At 34.6% G+C, this 22,074-nt stretch overlaps 1 protein-coding gene across 10 annotated transcripts in view; it reads left to right on the top strand.

The window, feature by feature from the left end:
* The first annotated feature begins 1,088 nt into the window (after nucleotides 1-1,088).
* The window catches only part of LOC110103351 (formin-like protein 3), a 78,585-nt gene continuing 57,599 nt past the window's right edge, over nucleotides 1,089-22,074 (top strand). For 4 of the 10 annotated variants that reach the window (XM_020832022.2, XM_028699481.1, XM_028699483.1 and 1 more), the window contains exons 1-8: nucleotides 1,093-1,261; nucleotides 3,134-3,248; nucleotides 3,461-4,164; nucleotides 4,250-4,471; nucleotides 4,563-4,992; nucleotides 5,076-6,132; nucleotides 6,533-6,656; nucleotides 16,119-16,190. In XM_020832022.2, coding sequence (XP_020687681.1) covers nucleotides 3,176-3,248; nucleotides 3,461-4,164; nucleotides 4,250-4,471; nucleotides 4,563-4,992; nucleotides 5,076-6,132; nucleotides 6,533-6,656; nucleotides 16,119-16,190 — 2,682 coding nt within the window. In that variant the 5' untranslated portion in view covers nucleotides 1,093-1,261; nucleotides 3,134-3,175. Of the gene's footprint in view, nucleotides 1,262-1,658; nucleotides 1,743-3,133; nucleotides 3,249-3,460; nucleotides 4,165-4,249; nucleotides 4,472-4,562; nucleotides 4,993-5,075; nucleotides 6,133-6,532; nucleotides 6,657-16,118; nucleotides 16,191-22,074 lie in introns of those variants that run through there. The other 6 variants (XM_020832024.2, XM_020832023.2, XM_028699484.1 and 3 more) reach the window with 4 other exon arrangements.

Below are 22,074 nucleotides of genomic sequence, written 5' to 3'. Positions count from 1 at the left end.
TGATTAATGATTTAGCAAGGCAGGACATATGACTTTAATGTGGTGTTCTCAATATTTTTTTTAATTGGTCATTAGTCATGTCAATTGGTCATTAGTCATATCAATTATCACTCATCTAATTAATCAATTATCATATTCAATTAATTAATTATTATTACAGGTGGCTTCATTGAATCAATTAAGAATCGTTACTCTCTGCCCGTAGTGTAATCAATCATTTATGACAGGCTACAACCAATATAATACCACAAACAATCTTTAAAGAAAGCTCATTAGATCACTCTCATGCGCAGGAACAATTATTACGTCATCTGACCTGACGTAGAGGTACGTTCGGCTGCCAATAACATGTCGCCACGTGCTCTTACTCTTTACCGCGCGGCCCGACGACTTGACCCGGAGCTGAACCCGAGAATGCTATGTTCGCGATTTTCTCGGTATTTGCTCGGTATTGCTCGGTATTTGCTCGGTATTGCTTTGCAAAAACGAGAAATACCGCTCTGTGAAGACCAAAACTATACAAATATCGAGTTGTACCGAGTTTTTCTACAACTCGGTACAACTCGGTATTTGCTCAGGATTTGCTCAGTATTGCTAGGGATTTGCTCGGTATTGCTAGGTATTTGCTCGGTATTGTTAGAAAAAACTAGGTACAACTCGGTACAACTCAGTATTTGCTCAGGATTTGCTCGATATTGCTAAGGATTTGCTCGGTATTGCTAGAAAAAACTAGGTACAACTCGTTGCAACTTAGTATTTGCTCGGTATTGCTAAGGATTTGCTCGGTATTGCTAGGGATTTGCTCGGCATTCTCGGTACAACTCAGTATTTGCTAAGGATTTGCTCGGTATTGCTAGGTATTTGCTCGGTATTGCTAGAAAAAACTAGGTACAACTCGGTATTTGCTAGGTATTTGAAATATGTCGAAAAGGTAATGGGATGTTGTTCGGCTCGTCAAAGATTTAAAAAAATACACGCGTTAGAACCCAAAAAACAACGGATCGGATCGGCGACTTTTCTTCGTACTAGGTGTCACTAAAATATTGGTGGCCGGAGGAGCCTACGTGTTCACCGGACCAAATAAAAGAACAACCAATCACTTCCAGAACCGAACAACCTCTGCTTGCGCTCTTATGTGAGATCTTTGCGCTTACGAACTTCGGAAGAAGAATCTATGAATGTGCGCTCGAGCCTACACCTCCTAACTCCTCGGGCATTCCATTCTCGACGAAGCTTCTGGCATTGAGTTCCGTATACGAAGGCAAACATCTCTGATAATCTTTGCTTTTAGTTAGGGTTATCGGCTTATTGTCATTCTGTGCATGGGTGCTGGTTTCCTTCGAGACGGTGTTTAGGGCTTGTCGTTTGGTGTTCTTCTTGCAATGCGAGAAGAGATTTCAGCTCATGAAGTCTCTTAGATGATTATTTATTTATTTTATTCTTAAGAGCCAATGTCTGCGATATGCACGATTTTATACGTTGTGCGTCACTTTGCACTATATGATCAGCTCAGACGAAGAAAAATTTGGCGGTGATTATGTAGCCTTTTTCATGAACTAGGGAAACATAGAGTTTAAGTTATGTTTTCCGATCTTCAAGTATTATTGACATGATTCTTCTTTATTATTTTTCTTAGATTCCATGTTGATCGATAAACCCAGCTTGTTAATATATATTCAATCAATCGGCACGATGCATTCCTAGCCGGACTTACTTATCATGCTTTGCCAGGATTGTGCACGGTATCACATTTTGTCCTTTTAAGGGCTGTTTGGCTACAACTAGTTTATAATTCAAGTAGGATTTAGTTTTTATTGTATCCATGTTTAGTAAATTGTAGAGGCAGCAATTGTGAAAATTATTTGGCATGATATATGTTAAATATGGTAAAATGCTAGTAAATTATTTGGAGATTTATGATTTAAATTAGGGAGAAGAAGAGACACTTGAAGAAGTTCTGTAAACCTCTTATAACGTACCACTCCATAAATTATCCTAAAACAGGCGGAAAATGGGATTTAAGAATATAATAGGTTTATTAGGCTAAAAAATTGTTCGGCAAGATTAAGCCTAAGTTATGGCTTAATATTGCAACCAAACAGCCCACCTTTGTGTTTGATACACTTTTTGGCATAGCTATACTTCTCAAGGATGTGCAATGTTGATCTTCTAGTTAAGTTCCAGAAAGCATGCTGCTTTTCACATTTGATGCAACAAAAAGCCCCCAAAACAAATAGGAGACCCTTGGTCACAAAAAAAAAGCACAAAATAAAAATTCAATTACACAAATGACACTTAACAACTAATGCATTGATAATAATAGCATGAAACACTTAAAAACAACGCCTAAAGAAGCTTGCATTCATTGAGAAGAAATATACAGATGGGGTGGTCACTTGCGGAGAGAAGAATGAGGTAAGAAGCCCGAGACGAAAGAGAGAACAAGCTCGCAAGCCTTCCCAAGAAGAAGAAGAACGGAACAAGCTCGCAAGCTTTTCCAAAAACCCGAAGGTTTGTTTAAAAAATTAGCACATAACTCTCTCTCTCTTTTATTCTTCAAATCATCAAATATATATAGGAGAAAAGGGACAGCCAAATAGCCCAAATCCACCTCCAACAGAGCCATAAAAACAAGGGAAATAGAAGGCCAGCAGACTGTCCTGGAGCAACAGCCGAAGGGCCACACATGGAATCGGAATAGGCAGCCAAGGGGGAAGGAACGAGCAGCCAGGAGAACCAGAACATGCAACCAAAGGGGGGAAGGAATGAGCCACGGGAAAAGGAGTCAGGGAGAGGAACCGAAGGGGCAGAGGGGGGGGGGGATGAACCAAAATAAATCCTATTTATGAGCTGAAAAAGTATTCCATAAGATATTAATGAGCTGATTTAAGTAGAGAACACATCAGCTCACCAAAAAACACAGCAAAAATCGGACATCCAAGCCCAAACTGAGAACCACTAGCAGCCCAAAAAATTAGGCACATGATTTGCCCCCACCCTTGCCTACATCAACATTCAGATTGTGCATGTTTTCTATCTACTTAAAAGATGCTACTTATATGAATGACGCATATTGGATGAATGTTTTAACGTTCTTTGGGTTCCTGAAGCTTATGAAGTAAACTTTTTGCAGGCTTCCTGAGATTGGAATGTGATATTCTGTTTTGGATGTGCGATGTCTCTCTTAAGCAGGCTGTTTTACAGAAGACCACCTGATGGTTTGCTTGAATTTGTTGAGAGGGTTTATGGTAGGGAACCTTTTTTTTAGTTATTTGGGAAATCCAGTTTAAATCTTCTATCGTCCAGTTCTTTCCTATTTCCTTTAGCCACAACACTCTAGATATTGATGTCTCTTCATCCAGGAAGAGGCTCATAAAGATGGCTAGAAGGAATAGGAATCATCATTTGAACTTTTGGGCTTTTAAGAATTTAATCTTACAAATTCCTTTGTAACATGCAGTTTTTGATTCATGCTTCTCAACTGAGGTTTTATCTGATGGAATGTATCAAATCTACTTGACGGAGATTGTAACAGAGTTATATGAGCTATATCCTGATTCTTCTTTTCTAGCTTTTAATTTTAGAGAGGGAGAAAAAAGGAGCAAATTCGCAGAAGTTATTGCTGAGTATGATGTTACTGTTATTGATTACCCACGACAGTACGAGGGATGCCCTCTTCTTCCTTTATCTCTTGTCCATCATTTCCTTCGAGTCTGTGATAGTTGGCTTTCTAATGAACATAATCAAAATGTTGTACTACTACATTGTGAGAGAGGAGGTTGGCCACTCTTAGCATTTCTCTTGGCAAGCTTTCTTATTTTTAGAAATTTGCATCATGGAGAGCAGCGCACTCTTCAAGTTGTCCATCGTGAAGCCCCTAAAGGTCTTCTACAGCTTCTATCTCCTCTAAATCCCTTACCTTCTCAGCTTCGTTATTTGCAGTATATAGCTCGGAGGAATATATCTCCTGAGTGGCCTCCTGCTGAGCGGATACTTTCTTTGGATTGTCTCATTCTTCGTTCCATTCCTAGCTTTGATTCAGGCAAGGGGTGTAGACCTTTGGTTCGCATTTTTGGCCAAAATCTACATAACCAAAATTATATTGAAAAGAACATGTTATTTTCAACATCCAAGAAGAAGAAATCATTACGATACTACCACCAGGTAGAAGATTTCTTTCATACTTGTTAAAAATATACCAACAATTTATTTGACATGCATCTAAATTTTGGAGCTATTAATTATGCAGGAAGATTGTGGAGTTATTAAAATTGACATCCAGTGCTTAGTCCAGAGTGACATTGTGTTGGAATGTGTTCACTTGAACTTAGATCCAGAAAGGGAGGTCATGATGTTTCGTGTCATGTTTAATACTGCTTTCATTAGGTCAAACATTTTGATGTTGAACTGTGAAGACATTGATATTCTATGGGATTCAAAGGGAAGATATCCTAAACGTTTTCGAGCAGAGGTAGACGCAATTTGGTCGATTTTGTCTTGATTAAATAAATGTGGAATGTCCATAATCACCTATTGTTTCTCTGATGGCTATTTTTGTACAGGTTTTGTTTGGTGAAGTGGACAATGTCTCTTCTCCGATGACCCCGACTCCAACTTTGAATGGCGAGACAATAGGTGGATTACCTATTGAAGCATTTTCTATGGTTCAGGATCTTTTTGATGGCATGGATTGGGCAGATAGCAATGAAGATGCTGCGTTTTGGTTGCTCAAACAAATATCTGCTAATGCTTTGCATGAAAAAATTGAAAATCTAATGCTGACTGATGCAAGGGAGTGGTCTCGACATCACAGTAAAGCAACTGAGCAAATGTTGTTTGCCTCGCCTTCAGATTCTGAGGAAGAGAAGGACTCTATAACTTCAGATTCTGTAGCTTCAGGGGATCAAGAAAAGGTTCAGCATGGAGCAGTGATTAACACTCAGTTTGAGAGTCTACCTGATGAACCTAAATGTCAATATCTTGACCTGGCTGGTGAGTTATTCTTCAATTTCAGTTTACTCTCCCATATAATATATAAATTAATAAATGATATCTAAGTTAAGTTCTAATTCCAGGTTCCATGCTAGAAATGTCTGCTACACCTATAAATATACCCACACCATCATCACCACTACTATTACCAACACCATTGTTGCCAGCACCATCACCACCACCACCGCCACCACCACCATCGCCACCACTATCTCCACCACCATCTGCACCACTTCCACTTGGAAAACCTCTAGGACTATCAATTTTGGTTAATTCTGAAAGTGCTCCACCGCCACCGCCACCACCACCACCACCGCCTCTAATCTCTAGTGGGAATTCTCCACCACCCCCACCTCCCCCACCTCCTCCTCCAATGTTAAGTAGGGGTCCACCTCTAAACCACTCTCCTCCTCCATTGTCCAATAGAGGTCCACCTCCGCCTCCACCTCCTCCCCCTCCTACAATGTCTAGTAGGAGTCCACCTCCACCTCCACCTCTACCTCCACCTCCTTCTGCTATGTCTACCAAGGTTCCACTTCCATCACCTCTAACATCTCTGCCAGGGCCAATATATCTCCCATCGATGTTGGTTAGAGGACCGTCACCACTCCCGCCACCCCCGGCACCTCCGGCACCTCCGGCACCTCCGGTTACTTCAATTAGCAAAAGTCGTCCCCCACCGCCACCCCGACTTCCCCCTCCGAATTATGTTCATACTAGTTCTATGGCTACTCATCAGACGCCATCACCACCTCCTCCACCTGCTTCAATTTCAGTACAAAAAATCTCTACACTCCCACCTGTACCTCCATTATCTGGACGTAATGCCCCAATTCCTCCACCGCCTCCACAGTTATCCAAACAACCGAACAATGTTCTTTCACCGCTACCCTTAGTTGGTGGAAATCAGGAAGTTCCTGGTACACATCAGGTTTCTGGTGTAAAACTTTCTAGAATACCGACATCGCTCCCATCTGCTGGAAGTGGAAAAGCAGTTGGGCCTGGTTCAATGAGAGGCCATGCATCAACCACCAATCAACAGAAGAAAGCTTCATTAAAACCGCTGCATTGGGTGAAAGTTACTCGAGCCATGCAAGGAAGTTTATGGGCTGATTCTCATATATCTGAAGACCAATCAAAGTAAGTGTAATTAGACGAATGCCTTTGAGCGAAAAAAAAAAAAAAACCAGTTTGAGATGTTGAGGAAGAAATAGACTGATATTTATGGATTTCAGATTTATAATTCCTTGGTTTCTTGTTCCATGTTAGGCCTTTCTGTTATTTTTGACAACTTACTGCAAAATTTGTTAGCCGATGTTGTTATGTTTTTTTAACATTTGATTGTTGCAAACTGGTTACTTCTTTGTGATTGAGTTTATGCGGCAGTGGAAATATACTGTGGAAGATACTTTGTTTTAGGTTTTTCTTGAAAACTGTGTTTCTCCATTCTAGCAACTTGTAAATTTATGATTGAGGAAGCTGTTTTGTTGAATGAATTTCTATTTCTTAAATCTTAAGAAATGCGAATTATTCTGGGCAGGGCTCCCGAAATTGATATTTCCGAGTTGGAAAGTCTTTTCTCTACTGTGGTTGATGATGTTCGTGGTATGGATAAAGGTGTAGCTCGACGTGGAAACACTAATAAACCAGAGATCGTTCACTTGGTACTTCTAGTGGTTTTCTTTTGCTTTTGTGCTTTTAAAAATTTCATGTAACAATCTTATTTGATTTTGAATTTATGCATTCAGATTGTTGTGTTTAGTTTACGTAAAAATAACTATATCTCTTAAGCATACTTTGGATCATGTTGGAAGTTCCTGTAGATAGCATTTTACTTTGTTAATGATGGTTTATTTGTCTAGTTGACATGAAAAGTCGCCATTCCCTTTTCTAGCGGTCTTTTGTTCTTTAAATTTTTAGTTTATTTCATCCCACGATTTGATTTTGCAATCCAATACAAGTATGGGATGAAATCATATTGTTGAGCATGTATTTGTGCTTACATTAGCCATTATTTATAACTTTCATGGCACTATTGCATTTGAATTGAATGAAATATTATATTGACGATTTCTGTATCATCACATTGTCTGATGATGAAACTTTCTCCTGATTTTATGGATTTTGGTATAATTTTCGTTATTGGCTAACAACCTAACATTAATTAGACCAAAAATAGTTGTGTACAATTGATAATGCACTAAGTAGTACTGAACAGAAATGAAGGGAGATATCGAATTTGTAAAGCTGGCCCCATTATGGCTACATGCATAGTATGCACTTTCGGGATTCCATAAGATACTCCTGATGACAGAATACACAAGTTATTAAAACCAGTCATCGGAGAACGTTGAGAAGCGAGTTGCAACCAATGCATTTACACTATTCTATGTTGATTTTGCGCATATTTGAAGATTAGATTCAAGATCCTCTTAAATTGTTGGATGTTTTGTGAACTTTTTTTTTTTAAAATGTTTCAAGCATTTTAAAAAGTTATAATTAAATTCAACGTGCTTGTATACATTTTTAGTTTACAACCTTTAAGTGTTGCTTCTTCTTTATATGATACTAGCTTATTTGAGGAATTTAGGCAGATACCTGAAGGATAGGGTATATTGGTTAATGCATTCGGTGTCTCAATCTATCAATGATCAGAGATCACGTGTGGATGGTATGTCTCTGCATCATATGTTCTAAATGTTTGGGGCATGATTTTGCATTCTTGATGCGGACAACTAGATAGAAAGAGCCAAGAGGGGAGAACATCAGGATAAGTAGAACATTACTCGATTCAATATTAAAATGCCAACATTCAAACAAACATCAAAACAAAACGAAAAGCCAAACAATCAAAACCAAATTAAAATTAAAAACAACTACCCTCAGAACTACCGACAAACGGTTTCCTCACATGCAACGAAATAGTAGACAATATAAAAGATGTGCTTAAGGGCTTGCAAACCAAGGGTCCACCACAGCTACAAGGGTCAACGTCCACCGAAACTTCTCTGACAAATGTCACCAAAATCCAACCCAACCAACCAATACCTCCAATAACTCAAGAAGAAAGATACAAGTGGAGTAGAACTTGCGGAGAGAAGAAAGAGGAAAGAAGCCCAAGACGAAATTGTAGAGATGAAGAGAGAAATGGAAGAAGCTCTCAAACTTTTCCAAAGAAGAAACCCTCAGGTTTTTTAAGAGACTTTGCTCAAATAATCAACAACCTTTCATGCTTCAAAACACCTCAAATTTATAGGATAAAAGGGGCAACCAAACAGCCAAAACCACGTCCAACCGAACCAATCAGGTAAGGGGAAATGGAAGGCCAGCAGGTGGTGCAGAAGCAGCACTCGAAGAGCCACACAGGGAACCAGAAAGGCAACCACAGGAGACAGGAACGAACACCACAGGAAACCAGAACAGGCAACCAAAAGGGAAGGAACCAGCCACGGGAAAAGGAGCCAAAAAGGGGAAACCGAAGGGCCACAAAGAAGGGGAAAGAGCAAGCTTCCACTCCACATAATGAGCTAAAAAGTAGGAGAACTTCCCATAATAACGACCAGAAAAAAATAGATGCTCAAGCATTAATGAACTAGAACATAGTAGCTTCCAAAAACACAGTAAAAAATTGAGAAGCCAAGCCCAAACCGAGAGGCAACCGGCAGCCCAAGAACCAAGGCACCAAACTAGCTAGCACACTTAAAGTTTGCCAAGACCAAGCACTACCTACTCATGATCATTGGATTTTTTTAATCATAGGGTAGCATAAAAATAATAAAAAAAAACTATAGCAATCAAATTACAATAAAAACTAAATAAAAAATTGAAATTTGCATGCATCAATTCTACGCACAGATGTCAAAATTTGCAAATTAATGTGATTGTGATGTTTGGTCTAGTATATGCAATTTTACATGCAATGGGACTAGTGGTATAAATGGGTAATGTTTGAGTAAGCTGGCATCTACTTGAAATTTAAAACTTAAATTTTGACATTATTCAAATTCAATTCAACTTAAAAAATTGATTGAATTTTGTTAGTTTTCGGCCTCACTCAATTTGAGCCTATTCATTTATACAAAAAGTTCAAGGCGTGCCTGTGTGTGTGTGTGTGTATATATATATATATATATATATAGACAAGAGATTTAGATAGTTTACTCAAATCATATTAATTATAAGCAAAGATAATATGGTCTTAGTTAAATAAGGATATCAAAGAAAGACGTAAATAATACTATTTGAGAATCTGTTAAGTATGGGTTTTTAGAAAGAAATTATTTTAAAGGAGCATTGTGAAAAATAATGTGGTATAGTATAGATGATCAGCAATGTTATGCTTAGTTTGCTTTAAAAAAGATGAATAAGGGTAAAGCCTTTGGTTCTAATGAGATGCTTATTAAGATTTAAAATTTTATAGGAGATACCGTATGTTTGATTTTTTAGAATATTTAAAGATTAAGAAGATGACTAATAATTGTTGAAGCATTTTTGTTCAAATATTTAATAATAAAGATATTTAAAATTGTGTCCATTATAGAGAAATCAACATTATAAGTCATGCAATGAAATGATGAGAGAAAGTAATGAAACAAAGACTTCTAAAAATTACACCTATTTAGAGAATCAATTTGATTTATGTAGCTAGTTTTTTTTGCCCAGCTTGGCAATTTATGTGATTGGAAGCTGGTGACCCTTCTTTGCCATGATGGCAATCCGCGTAAATGAAGGGGTGCAAATTTCTCTTGTGGTTAAGGTAGAATAAATGTTGCAATCTGTAGAATATCTTTCGTTATTTTCATAGATACTTATATATAAACTTGATTTGTACTTATGTCCTAGGAATTTTAACATGTAATCACTATGCAATTAGTCATTTCCATAGAAATTACTTACGAGGAATCTAGAATCTTTCGATATAAAGAGGGGTGTAAGGGCCTTAGTGGAATATACAGAAAATTCAAATAAATTCTTCTCTCTTCATGGTATCATCAAAGATATCGGACAAAATTCTTGACATTACGTCTGCAACCTCATTCTCACTTTGTGCTATTCAATAAGGACACCACTGTATCCCTCTCCAGTAGCTGTTTTCACAGTTTTCTACCTTCCAATAGCTGTAAGGGGTGTTGCACCCAGCAACAAGGCATCTCTTAGAGTAGCTGACTCCATTGTAGTAAGTCTCTTGCAACCTATTTTCACCACTAGAAACAAGACAACAGATAAAAAAAACCTTTGCCAAGCATTGGTGGTTTCCATTGAGCATTAACAACAACATCAATCCTTTATCCCACTATGTGGGATTGGTTACATGAATCATTTTTCTCCATTTTGCTCTGTTAAAAGTTAAATTCTCATTTAAATATAATAAACAAAGGTCATTTCTAATATTTTTAACCAAGTCTTTTTAGGTTTACCTCTACCTTTCTTAACATAAGTCAAATCTAATACTTCTACTTTCCTAATTAGGTAATTGGAAGGCCGTCATTTTATGTGACCAAACCATCTAAGGTTTCTCTCTCTAATCTTATCTTCGGCTGGAGCTACTCCAACATGTTCAAATATCCTGTCTCTAAAAGTAAAGCCACTCATTCATGTGAGCATCCTCTTCTCTACAACACTTAACTTAATATTATGCTTCTCTTTTAATGGCTAACATTCTGCACCATAAAACATTGCAGGTTAACCACCATCTTATAGAAAATTCTCTTAAGTTTGAGGGGGACTTTTCAATCACACAACAAGCCTGATGCATTTCTCCACTTCAACCATCCAACTTGAATTTTATTAATAATATCTCCATCTATTTCACCATTTCTGAACAATAGACCCAAGATATCTAAAACATGTACTCTTATTAATGAATTGATCACCCAAAGTCACAATCCCCTCACAAGAACTATTATTATTAAAATTACACACTATATATTCAATTTTAGATCTACTCACACGAAAGCCTATATACTCTAAAGTTGACCACTATATTCAAGTTTTCCTTTAACTCACTCTCTAGTCTTATCAACAAGAAGAATATCATCAGCAAAAAACATACACCAGGGTACAACCTCTTGCAAATGTTTAGTGAGAACATCCACGACTAAAGCAAGAAGATACGGGCTTGAGGCTGATCCTTGATGTAATCCAACTGAAATATAAAAATACTTGGTCAAACCACCTTGTGTTTGAACACAAGTAATAACTCCTGTATATATATCCTTAATGAATTTAATATCAACATAATGTTAAGAGTCAAATTATCATTTAAATCTAATAAAGAAATGTCATTTCTAATATTTTCTAACCAAATCTTTTAGGTTTACCTCTACCTTTCTTAACATAGGCTAAATCTAATACATCTAATCTCCTAACAGGGTCATCGGAAGGCCGTTGTTTTACACGACTAAACCATCTAAGGAGATCTTCTCTAATCTTATCTGTCACTGGAGCTACTCCAACCTTTTCACAGATATGCTCGTTACGTATCCTGTCTCAAAGAGTAAATCCACTCATCCAATTGAGCATCCTCATCTCAACAACACTTAATTTGATATTATGCTTCTCTTTTAATGGACAGCATTATGTGCCATAAAACATTGCAGGTCTCACCACCATCTTATAAATTCTTTTCTTAAGTATGAGTGGTACTTTTCTATCACACAACAAACCCGAAACATTCCTCTACTTCAACCATCAAACTTGAATTCTACTAATAATATCCCTATCTATTTCACCATCATTATGAACAATAGATTCAAGATATGTAAAACGAGTACACTTATTAATGTCTTGATCGCTCAAAGTCACAAACCTCCCACTAGATCTATTACTACTAAAATTACACTCCATGTATTTGGTTTTAGATCTACTCAAACAAAAATATTTAGACTCTAAGGTTGGCCTACATAATTCGAGTTTACCTTCAACTCCTTCTCTAGTCTTATCTATAAGAATAGTATCATCAGCAAAAAGCATACACCAGGGTGCATCCTCTTGCAAATCTCTAGGATAAAATTCTAGTAAGAGCATCCATGACTAAAGCAAAAAGATAAGGGCTCAAGGTTGATCCTTGATGTAATCCAGCTGAAATAGAAAAATACTTGGTCAAACCACCTTGTGTTTGAACACAAGTAACAACTCATGCATACATGTTCCTAATGACTTGAATATAATCATTATTAACCCCTTTCTTTTCTTGAACTCTCCATGGCACTTCTCTTGAAACTTTATCATATGCTTTCTCTAAATCGATAAATATAAATAAATTGCGCATCCGGGGAATCAAAGCCCGGTCAGTACCGTGGGAGGGCATGAAAATATTTACAGCTAACTCTAAGTCATATTTATGATAAATTTTCTTTTGGGATTTATTCACCTGGTTGTTTTAACTATCATCTTATCAAGGTGCATCATGACACAACCCAATCATCAATGATGCATCACCAATAGCTAGCAATCCTTCTTTGCTATATGGAATAGCAAAAATTATTGCTTACACTGCATAACTATTCAACTTTTGTAACTATTTTCACACTTTGCTGTTATCTAACTACACTATTTTTTGTGTATTAATTTGGTTAAAGGGAGTTCAATTTGAGAACGACCCTTCTCAAACGTTTTATTGTAGTTTGTCATAACAAGGAAACTGTGGACTTTTGATATATTGGTTAGCCTTAGCCATTCAATAATAACTAGCACCTTATAAGAATCTATAGATATCTCATATTTGCTTATTACATGGCCGAAAAGTGCAACAATCCATAATTAAAAATCACACTTTGAAAACTTATTATGTAATTTATTTTATGTTAATGTCTTCAATGCTAATGAGTTGCATGATTCTCTTCAATTTTTGAATACACTATAATATCTTATCAATGAACACCATCACAAACTGATCCAAGTTTGATTTAAACACTCAATTCATAAGATCTATAAACCTCACCAATGTATTATTCACACCAAAGGTATCACCAAAACTCATTGTGATTATAATGTGTATTGAATGTTGTGTTGCTAGTTATCATATATTATATTTTCAATAGATGATAGTTAGATCTCACATCTATCTTAGAGAATACACATGCACATTTTAATTGTTAAAAGAAGTCGTCCATTATGAGCAATGGGTACTTGTTCAGTTGTTCGTAATTGTCACATTGTTCAACTTTATATAATTTGTATATATGCGTATTGCACCATCCTTCTTCAAAAACAACATAGATAAACCTCCTTATGACAGATTAATTTAATGAAATCTCCTTTCACCAACTATTGCAATTGAATAATAGTAAAACTTAGGCTTTACTCTATTGGTTTACTCAATTGGAGCCTTATCCTTCATTGAAATAAAAACACATATGGATGAAAGATGGTGGGTAATAAGTCTTGTAGGTTTCATGAAACCTACAACCAAATTCAATGCAAGGAAGTGAAATCAATAGGTATGCTTGTATTAACTATAAAATCAATAAGAAAATCTTCTATGAATGTCATAACATTAATAATAGAATTTAGGTGTAGATGTCATGAAATGCAATTTATGTCAAAATAACTTTGTATATGCTATGCCACGTCAGATAGTTAATAATCAATTATAGATAATAAATGAATTATGCATATATCAATTATTAGGAATAACAAAACATGAATGATTAATTGCGAGTGAGTATCCATTGAAGTTAGACATTTCCTAGCTTGTTAGTTAGATAAATAAATAGATACTGTTTTTCCGAGATTTTATACAAATATTTAGGTGCTTAGATATCATGGTCATCATCTCGAGCTCGTTGGCTAGTACCAAATAACTAAATAAACCTTAAACCTTCTTTCTTTAAATTGGACTATAATTCTAGACCCTCAAAGTTTTAAAGAAAAGCTAGTTGGCCCATCTCATTTGCAGGGAACAAAAATGAAGTCAAATTAACTTTAAGAACAATAAACATTTGTTTGCATGCAAACATTCAACAACACGTATAATATAATTAACATTTATGCAAATCACATAAATTGTATGACATATTATGATCAAACAATTTATATGAATTAACATCTGCAACACAAATGAATAGAACTTATAAAATAAAATAGTAGACTTAATCATTATGTATGAATATTGGCAATAACAGATGAATGCACTTTCCAAATGAGTAGGATCTTAATTATGACATTCTATTGTGTGGAGGAACATGATTAGGTAAAAGCACCTTGAATAAAACAACATGGGCATCACAAATGCCATGTAGTTTGAATGCAATATATGCAATAACAGATGATATACTCATAAAATATTATGGAAACAAATTTAATTTGCCAAACACCATTCAATCATGACTCATGAGTTTCTATGGCTACAAAATACTTGGTGAAAGTTAGCAATAATAGCATAGAAAAGCATATAAGAACCAAAATAATAAAATATCAAATTGGTGAAAATGTCAAACATCATGATGTTGATTTTAGTAAACTTCATTTAAATAAATCATGAATAAAAAACACACGAGAAGTTAAACTATTGAAATATGCCGAAGGGTGACTGTAGTCTATCTTGCATATAACATTTTTTCCTATTGGCCCAACTCCTAGGTCAGACATTTATGAGTAATGGCATTTGTTGTAAATACTTGAAATTTTTAAAGAAAGAGTTTAAATTGTATAAGCAATTGAGTCATATACTCATATTCAATACGAAAAATATGAAAAATTATCATAAAATGCTATATTGATTTGGGACAAAATGATGAAAATAATTTATAAAAATAATAATATATGACTAGAAAGTTTAATTGTACAAACGCACTTGTCAATTGTGAAGAAGTCCAATAAAGAAATCATCTACATTTCAATATGATATCCATCTATATTGGGAAAATATGTGTAAAATGGAGCATTGAATGTAGTATAGTCTAATTAAAGCAGTTAGTAGAACAAACATAAAATAAATGTAGAATGTCTAGTCATGCATGTTTAGGTTAATCGTATCATATCATAATTTGATGAATTGCACCCCCTTTCTTAGATAATCATGTGTATTATCATAAAGAAAATAAAAAAATTTGAAAAAAAATTTCTGGCATGTATACCATAGTATCATATTAATCAAAGATGCATATTTGTAAAATGGGTTAAAAAATACCCTCAATAATTGCTCGAAACAAGTCAGCGTTCATGTGTACTATATTGGGTCACTTCACAGGACTGCACATGTGGGCGCTATTAACCATCCAAGTGAGAATTCCAATTAGAATCTAGTCATTTGGAGGATTTGATGTTTTTATCGTGAGTCAGAGGACATGAAGCTAGCCAGTTAGGTGAGAGTTTGTCATGGGAACCAATAAGAAAGTGAAAGATCCTTAACCATAAGAGGTAATTAGTGTCATTAAACATTATTATGATATCAATGGTTGAGGAGAGTTTCGAATCATTAAGAGAAGACTTAGACGTCATTGCACAATATGAGATAGGGCTAAAAAAGGCGATAATGAATTTAGATCATTGAGAGAAAGGGTCTTACCCTAAGTAATAGTTGAGGCTCAGTGAGAAACATATTCCTATTTTTGCATCATGGACATGGAGGAAAACAACTACCGGGTCGTAGGCAAACCCAAGGTGATGACATGCGAGAACATGAGGGCAACGCTAAGTGAGCGTATTGAAATAATGAGAATAGCATGCGCTTGTGAGTGTCAGAATGAGTGGACTACAAAAGGAAGCGGTAGAGCAACTTAAGCAAGCTAGCACGGAGGAGGTTGGTAAGGTAGTGAGGTGTGAATTGTGCGAGTAGTTGCGAGACACAATTAGTCCTGTCAAAATGTTTGTCCTCCATAATAGTTGAGATTATTATTTTTCTCTGTTATGGGGAACAGCAGTTTTGGCTGTGATTTAAATGTTTGAGATTCTTCTGTTATCTTTATGGCCTTATTAGTTATGACAACCTCTCAACATAGTTACCATGGTTGATAGAATGTGAAGACCATAATGTAGGTTTTTTCTTTATTCATTTGTTTTATTGTTGCAATTTTGCTCTTTTAATATGAAGGTTTTGTTAGAATTTTTACCTGAAAATCAATTATTACTGTATTTTTGTATTATTTTTTGACTAATGCATTAATTTGCCTGCTATTATTTAGGTTGATATGCGTAGAGCAAATAATTGCGAAATCATGCTGACAAAAATTAAGATGCCACTTCCTAAGATGATAGTAAGTTTCTCCATAAGTTTACTGTATATATTTTTCATGTTTTAAAAATTTGGTTCACATTAAGATGACCACAAATAGTTGGGAGGTAAGGCTAATGGTGATGACACTTTTGGCTCTCATTGGGTAGCTAGTTTTGCAGTAATGAATAGATCTGAAGGATCCTGTGCTATATTTGATGCCTTTTGCCTAAGGTTTTATTTATTTATGTTGATAAATGCTTCAGAATGATTGAAGTAGCTTGTACTATTGTTTTAGAATCATGTTTAAGCTGTGCATTGTTCACAAGATTTGTAATTGTTTCATACCTAACTATTATTCATGACCTAAGGCTTAAATTGAAAAATTGTTGTTGCTGTGATGTGTTATTGGGTATATAATAAATGACCTTTACTCTAAGAGAGATGGGCAAGTTTATTTATAAATGTGTTTCCCATGGTTGGGATGCCATTTAGGAGCATAAATGAAAAATAACTTTATTTGTTGCACATGTCATATACAAATCTAATATATGCATAATTTGTACACACATGGGGTTTCAATATGTGCTTTTACATTTAGCAGTTATAGCAATATGAGAAATTTATGCGTGTAAAATAAAAAAAATTCTTTGATCATTTCTCTAATGAAAATTTCAAGTGTACATTTAAAATGTCATATTAATCAATGCATTAAATTATGGAAAATAACTATTACTATAATAAGATAGAAATATAATCACTCACTTCAAATTTTAGTAGATTAGCTCTTTCACTGCAAGGTTATTTCAATGTTGAATTAACCTTAACAACTTTTCCTTAGTTCATTACCAATAGAACATATACATTTTCATATTAATTTACTTACATATTCATAATTTTAACCTTACCATGCAACAACAACAATAACAACAACATCGAATCTTTATCCCACTACATAGGGTTGGCTATAGTTTTGTTTCTTCACAATAATAATGTTTCTTCATTTAGGAGAATTATAAAATTTTCTTTTTCACAGTTTGAACAGAAAGAAAAGAATAAGAAAAGGGAATTTACTTACACTTTCTTATGAGTTTTTTTTTTCGAAATCCAAATACTTCATCTTTCTCTATTAGATTTTTCTTCATTTCTAAAAGCATACACCATTATTGTCATTAAAATAAATTTTATAAATTCTATTCTTCAAAATTTGAACATAAAATAAATATGATTGAAATCACTTACAAAAAAACTTTCCAACTCATTATCTTATTCTTTCTCTATCAAATCTCTTTCTTTTTCAATTCTTTCTTTTGCCTTCCTTTAAGATAATTAATACTTTCATAAATTTAAATTATAGAAGTGATGTGAAGAAAATGAATAAAATTAGAAAACCTAACTTCTTTCCCCTTCTCTCTCTCTCTCTCTATATATATATATCTCTCTTGTTCAGCCTCTGTTCATTTTTCGTTCGTTTGATTCCACAGGACTGAGTGAAATGGACATATATCTCACGAGTAGTTATTTTTCTCCCTCGTATGAGATCCTTTGCTCAATGACGCGATTCGTCTCCGTTTTGGATAGCTCGCACATGCAAACTATCTGATCTTCTCCCACTTCGTTCGTCTTTGCCTTTTTTATTAACTGGCCGGTTCACTTGAACCGGCGCCCGTTTGAGCATACAAATGATCCTCCTACCCAAAGAGCTTATAGTTTTTTAAAGAATCAAAATGTATTTTTCATCCTAAAAAATAAAAGGTCAACCTCAAGATAACCAGTAAAAATTGTTGCCATCAAATGAGTTCTCTTGATGACGAGATGAATTTGAGGAAGCACAAGATGCTCTCAAGATTGTAACATAATTGCAATAACAAATGTAACACAAACTAGATATGAAAGATAAAGTGAGTGATCAATTTCATGTAATGAGTAAATTTATGAAGGATCTCTTTGGTCAACTCAATCTGATAGCAATAGTTGATCAACATTAAACAACTACAACAACAACATCAAGGTTTTATCATTGTGTCCTGTTAAGAGTCAAATTCTCATTTAAATATAATAAAAAAATGTCATTTCTAATATTTTCTAACCAAGTCTTTTTTAGGTCAACCTCTACCTTTCTTAACATAGGCCAAATTTAATACATCTATCTCATAACAGGGTCATCGAAAGGCCACCGTTTTACATGACCAAACCATCTAAGGTGACTATCTCTAATCTTATCTATCACTGGAGCTACTACAACCTTTTCACGAATATGCTCGTTTCATATCCTATCTCTAAGACCAAATCCACTCATCCACCTGAGCATCCTCATCTCAGCAACACTTAACTTAAGATTATGCTTCTCTTTTAATGGCCAACTTTCTGCGCCATAAAGTATTGCAGGTTTCACTACCATCTTATAAAAATTTCGCTCAAGTTTGAGTGTTACTTTTTTATTTCACAACAAACCCAAAACATTCTTTCACTTCAACCATCCAATTTGAATTCTACTCATCCTCATCTCAGCACCACCACTTCCACCATATAATTAGACTTGTTAATTTAATAATCAAAACAAGCATTACTTAGGCTACTCCTTCGAATGTTCTAGTTGCTTCAAGATGTGGATCATCATAATCCTTGTAAGGAGCAGCCTAAATTACATACCCAGAGCTAAAAGTGATTGTCGAAACACATGAATACCTATATTTTAAAAGTTAAAAATTTTATTGCTTTTGTGGCTATCGAGGCTTTGGTAGGTGAATGACATCCATATTCGTCTGAGTACATTCAATACAAAACATAAAGGGTATATTGTGTGAAAATTTAATTTAATCTGTAGTATGAAGAATCCCATGCAAAGTTTGGCCCATTTCAATGCTACTTGCAACAACACTGAAGGAAATAGTATTTTACTACTATGTTATTTTGTCAACAACCTTTTTAATAGATATTTTTAGTGGTATCATGAGTTACCCAACGACTTAGTTAAAACATTTGAGTAGCTCAAAAATGATGTTAGTAAAGTTCTTGTTAGTGCCACAAAAAAATGACCATCTTAGATCTCACTCTTAAAGAAGAAATATAAGATTGTCCCCAAATACATATTAAGGCTACGAAACCTTAACTTGTTTAGTTCCTCGGGGAACATCAAAGACCAAATGATCCTCTATTTCTGCATGGCTTTGATAATATATTTTTTGGGTTATTGGAACAAGTCGTAAAATTTGAAAGGTTGCTTGAACCTAAGGGCTTCATGCCAATACTAACAAAAATTCTTTAGAAAAGAAGAAAGTTATGTCCTAATTCCCAGGAAAGAATGATGTAAATGCTATATTCAGTTCTTTTAATTGACAATAAGGAAGAAAAAAAAAGGAAGCAATAAGTCCTTCCAAACTTATGAAAGCTAGGAGGGGAAGGATGAAGGGCTCCCATTTTTTTTGGAGAAAGTTAATAAACAAATACTAATTTAAGGAGTGCAGTATTTTTTTGACATGCACTCAATATGGGTCTCCAATAATTAGTCTCATAGACCAGAGCATGCATATAATGTTGATGATCTAAATTATTGCCCTTAATATTTGATAATAAGCCATCCAATTTAAGATGGTTCATTTTCAAAATTTGGGTAGACAAAGCTATTGAAATGGCTAGCTCTTTCTTTTTAACGACATCATGGTCCATCCTAAAATGGTAGTGACCAACATCATCTCAGCTACCTTTGTGCAAGCTAACATCAGATGAGCATGGAAAGCCCCCATAAGAAGAGAAAAGTAGATGAGTTTTTTTTTTTAATTTTAATCTCAAAGAAAATTAAACAAATTATCAAAACACTCCTTGGTTATATAGGGCGAAATTGCCTTAAGACATAATTGGGCCTAAAAGTCTTTCATCCGAGGAATTCTTTGTTGTAAATCCCTTGCTTGATAGGATGCAAATTTTAAATAATTCCAAAAATATTGGGGAAGTTAGGTTTGTATCTTCCTCGAGACATCAAAATTCAAAAAGGAATAAACGAGAATTTCAAAAATTAAGACTCAAAAGCTTATTGAGGCCCTTGATGACTACAAACAACTACTTAGATTGCTAGCTAGGTTAGAGGAATATATGTCTAGTAACAACTTGATGTATAGTCGATGAAGTGAAAAATATCCAAAAGAGTCATATATTGTCATAAGCCTTTGTGGCGGGTGGATCTTAGGAGATTGCTCCTAGGCCCATAGTACCTTTGTCCATGTTAATATAAACTACCCTCAATAGGAACCCACGCCCTTTATCTTTTAAAGAATTTTGCTTTATGACAACACTCGTTATTAACTTAGTGGAATAATTTCATTTACCCAAGAAGGAATATGAAAAAGGAGCCAAGGATGTTAGAATCATAGACCTCCTTTGGATGAAACTGTCACAACCCAACCGTGCTAGCCCGAATTAACGGGGCGGAAACAGACGGTCGTGCGGAGAACACCTTTAACTTTCATTTTATAAATGACATAAACACAATAATCATCCAATAACAGAACAGTGAAAGAAAGAGCCACTAAACTTCCAAACTGAAATACTCTAATACAACAAAACATGAAATATCTTAAAACATAAACTGAAAACATTACAGTAATCCACGATACATCAACCAACACATTACATAACATGAACATAAAAACTTGTCATCCTGGGATCCTCTATGATGATAGGTAATCGGTCTTTCAGCCATCACTCTCTAGCAGTCTCTCCTGAAAAATATTCCCACAAGCAGGGTGAGCTAACACTAACTATGTAACATTTATTTATTATAAATTTATGAAACAATAAAAACATTATTTTATGCATGAAATTTTCATTCAGAAGAATTTGTGAAAATAAAAATCATACTTGACATTTGAAATGCATATAATGTATAGCCTTTTTCATACACAATTTTCTTTAGCTTTTTCCTTAAACTATTTTCATTCTTCATAAACTTTTTCTTTCATCATAACCTTTCTTTAAATGCATAAAATGCTTAATCATAATATAATACACCAGTCCCAGAAGTACTAGTGTTTTGTACTTATCTGGTACACAGTCAAATTTGGCCATTCCTTTACCATTTGCTTCGAAGACTTTTACCATTGACTCCAAAGAGCTCTTTTACGAATGGCTCCGAAGAGCCCCTTTACCATTTGGTACTCTAGATCATCATGCACATGCAATCATAATATATATCGTAGGGATTAAGTCATTCATAAATTCATATATGTTACCTAAACTGTTTCATGCTCGAATCTTCTCATGCTACCTAAATTTCAATTAAAGAATATGCCATCACATTTAACCTTAAAGGTTTAACACTTAATGTAATGATAAACATAAGTACAAAAATTTAATATTTCTTGAATAATAAAAATGCAGATAATTTTAACATGTGAAATTTACATAGAGAGAAAATTTTAACATAAAAGAAAAATTTTGAAACATGAAATTTACTTTAAATACAAGTACCATAAACTTAAACGACTTAGCTTATGCTCGAGGCATCCCCTTAATCGACACCTAAGGATAAATGTAACACTCATACTAAGCATTAATCATAGAATATTTTCAATAATCACTTTAATTAAATTATATTTTTGGATTTATTAAAAATCCAATTTTTGGAAACCAAAAATTCACTAATTCCATTCCAAATGCATTCAAAAACTCCTCCCTTATTACTTTAATAATAGGGTTTAATATTTTCGGATTATTTTATTATAAAATTAGAAAAATTAAAATTTTTGCTAAAAACTTAAATTTCCACAATTTGAACTCTCCTAATGTCATTAGGAACAAAAATCGTGAAGGGTTTTCTAAAAAAATCACAAGTAATGAAAAACCCCAACTTTCCAATCTCAAAATCTTTTGGGGAAAACTTCATTCTTGAGGTCAAAATCCTTTCCTTAACATTCCCTATCATTTTCTAA

The sequence above is a fragment of the Dendrobium catenatum genome, unplaced genomic scaffold (genome assembly GCF_001605985.2).
Source record: "Dendrobium catenatum unplaced genomic scaffold, ASM160598v2 fragScaff_scaffold_1297, whole genome shotgun sequence".
In the NCBI taxonomy this organism is placed as follows: domain Eukaryota; kingdom Viridiplantae; phylum Streptophyta; class Magnoliopsida; order Asparagales; family Orchidaceae; genus Dendrobium; species Dendrobium catenatum.
The sequence above is the reverse complement of the archived record's forward strand: the minus strand, read 5'-3'. Positions and strand labels throughout refer to the sequence as shown.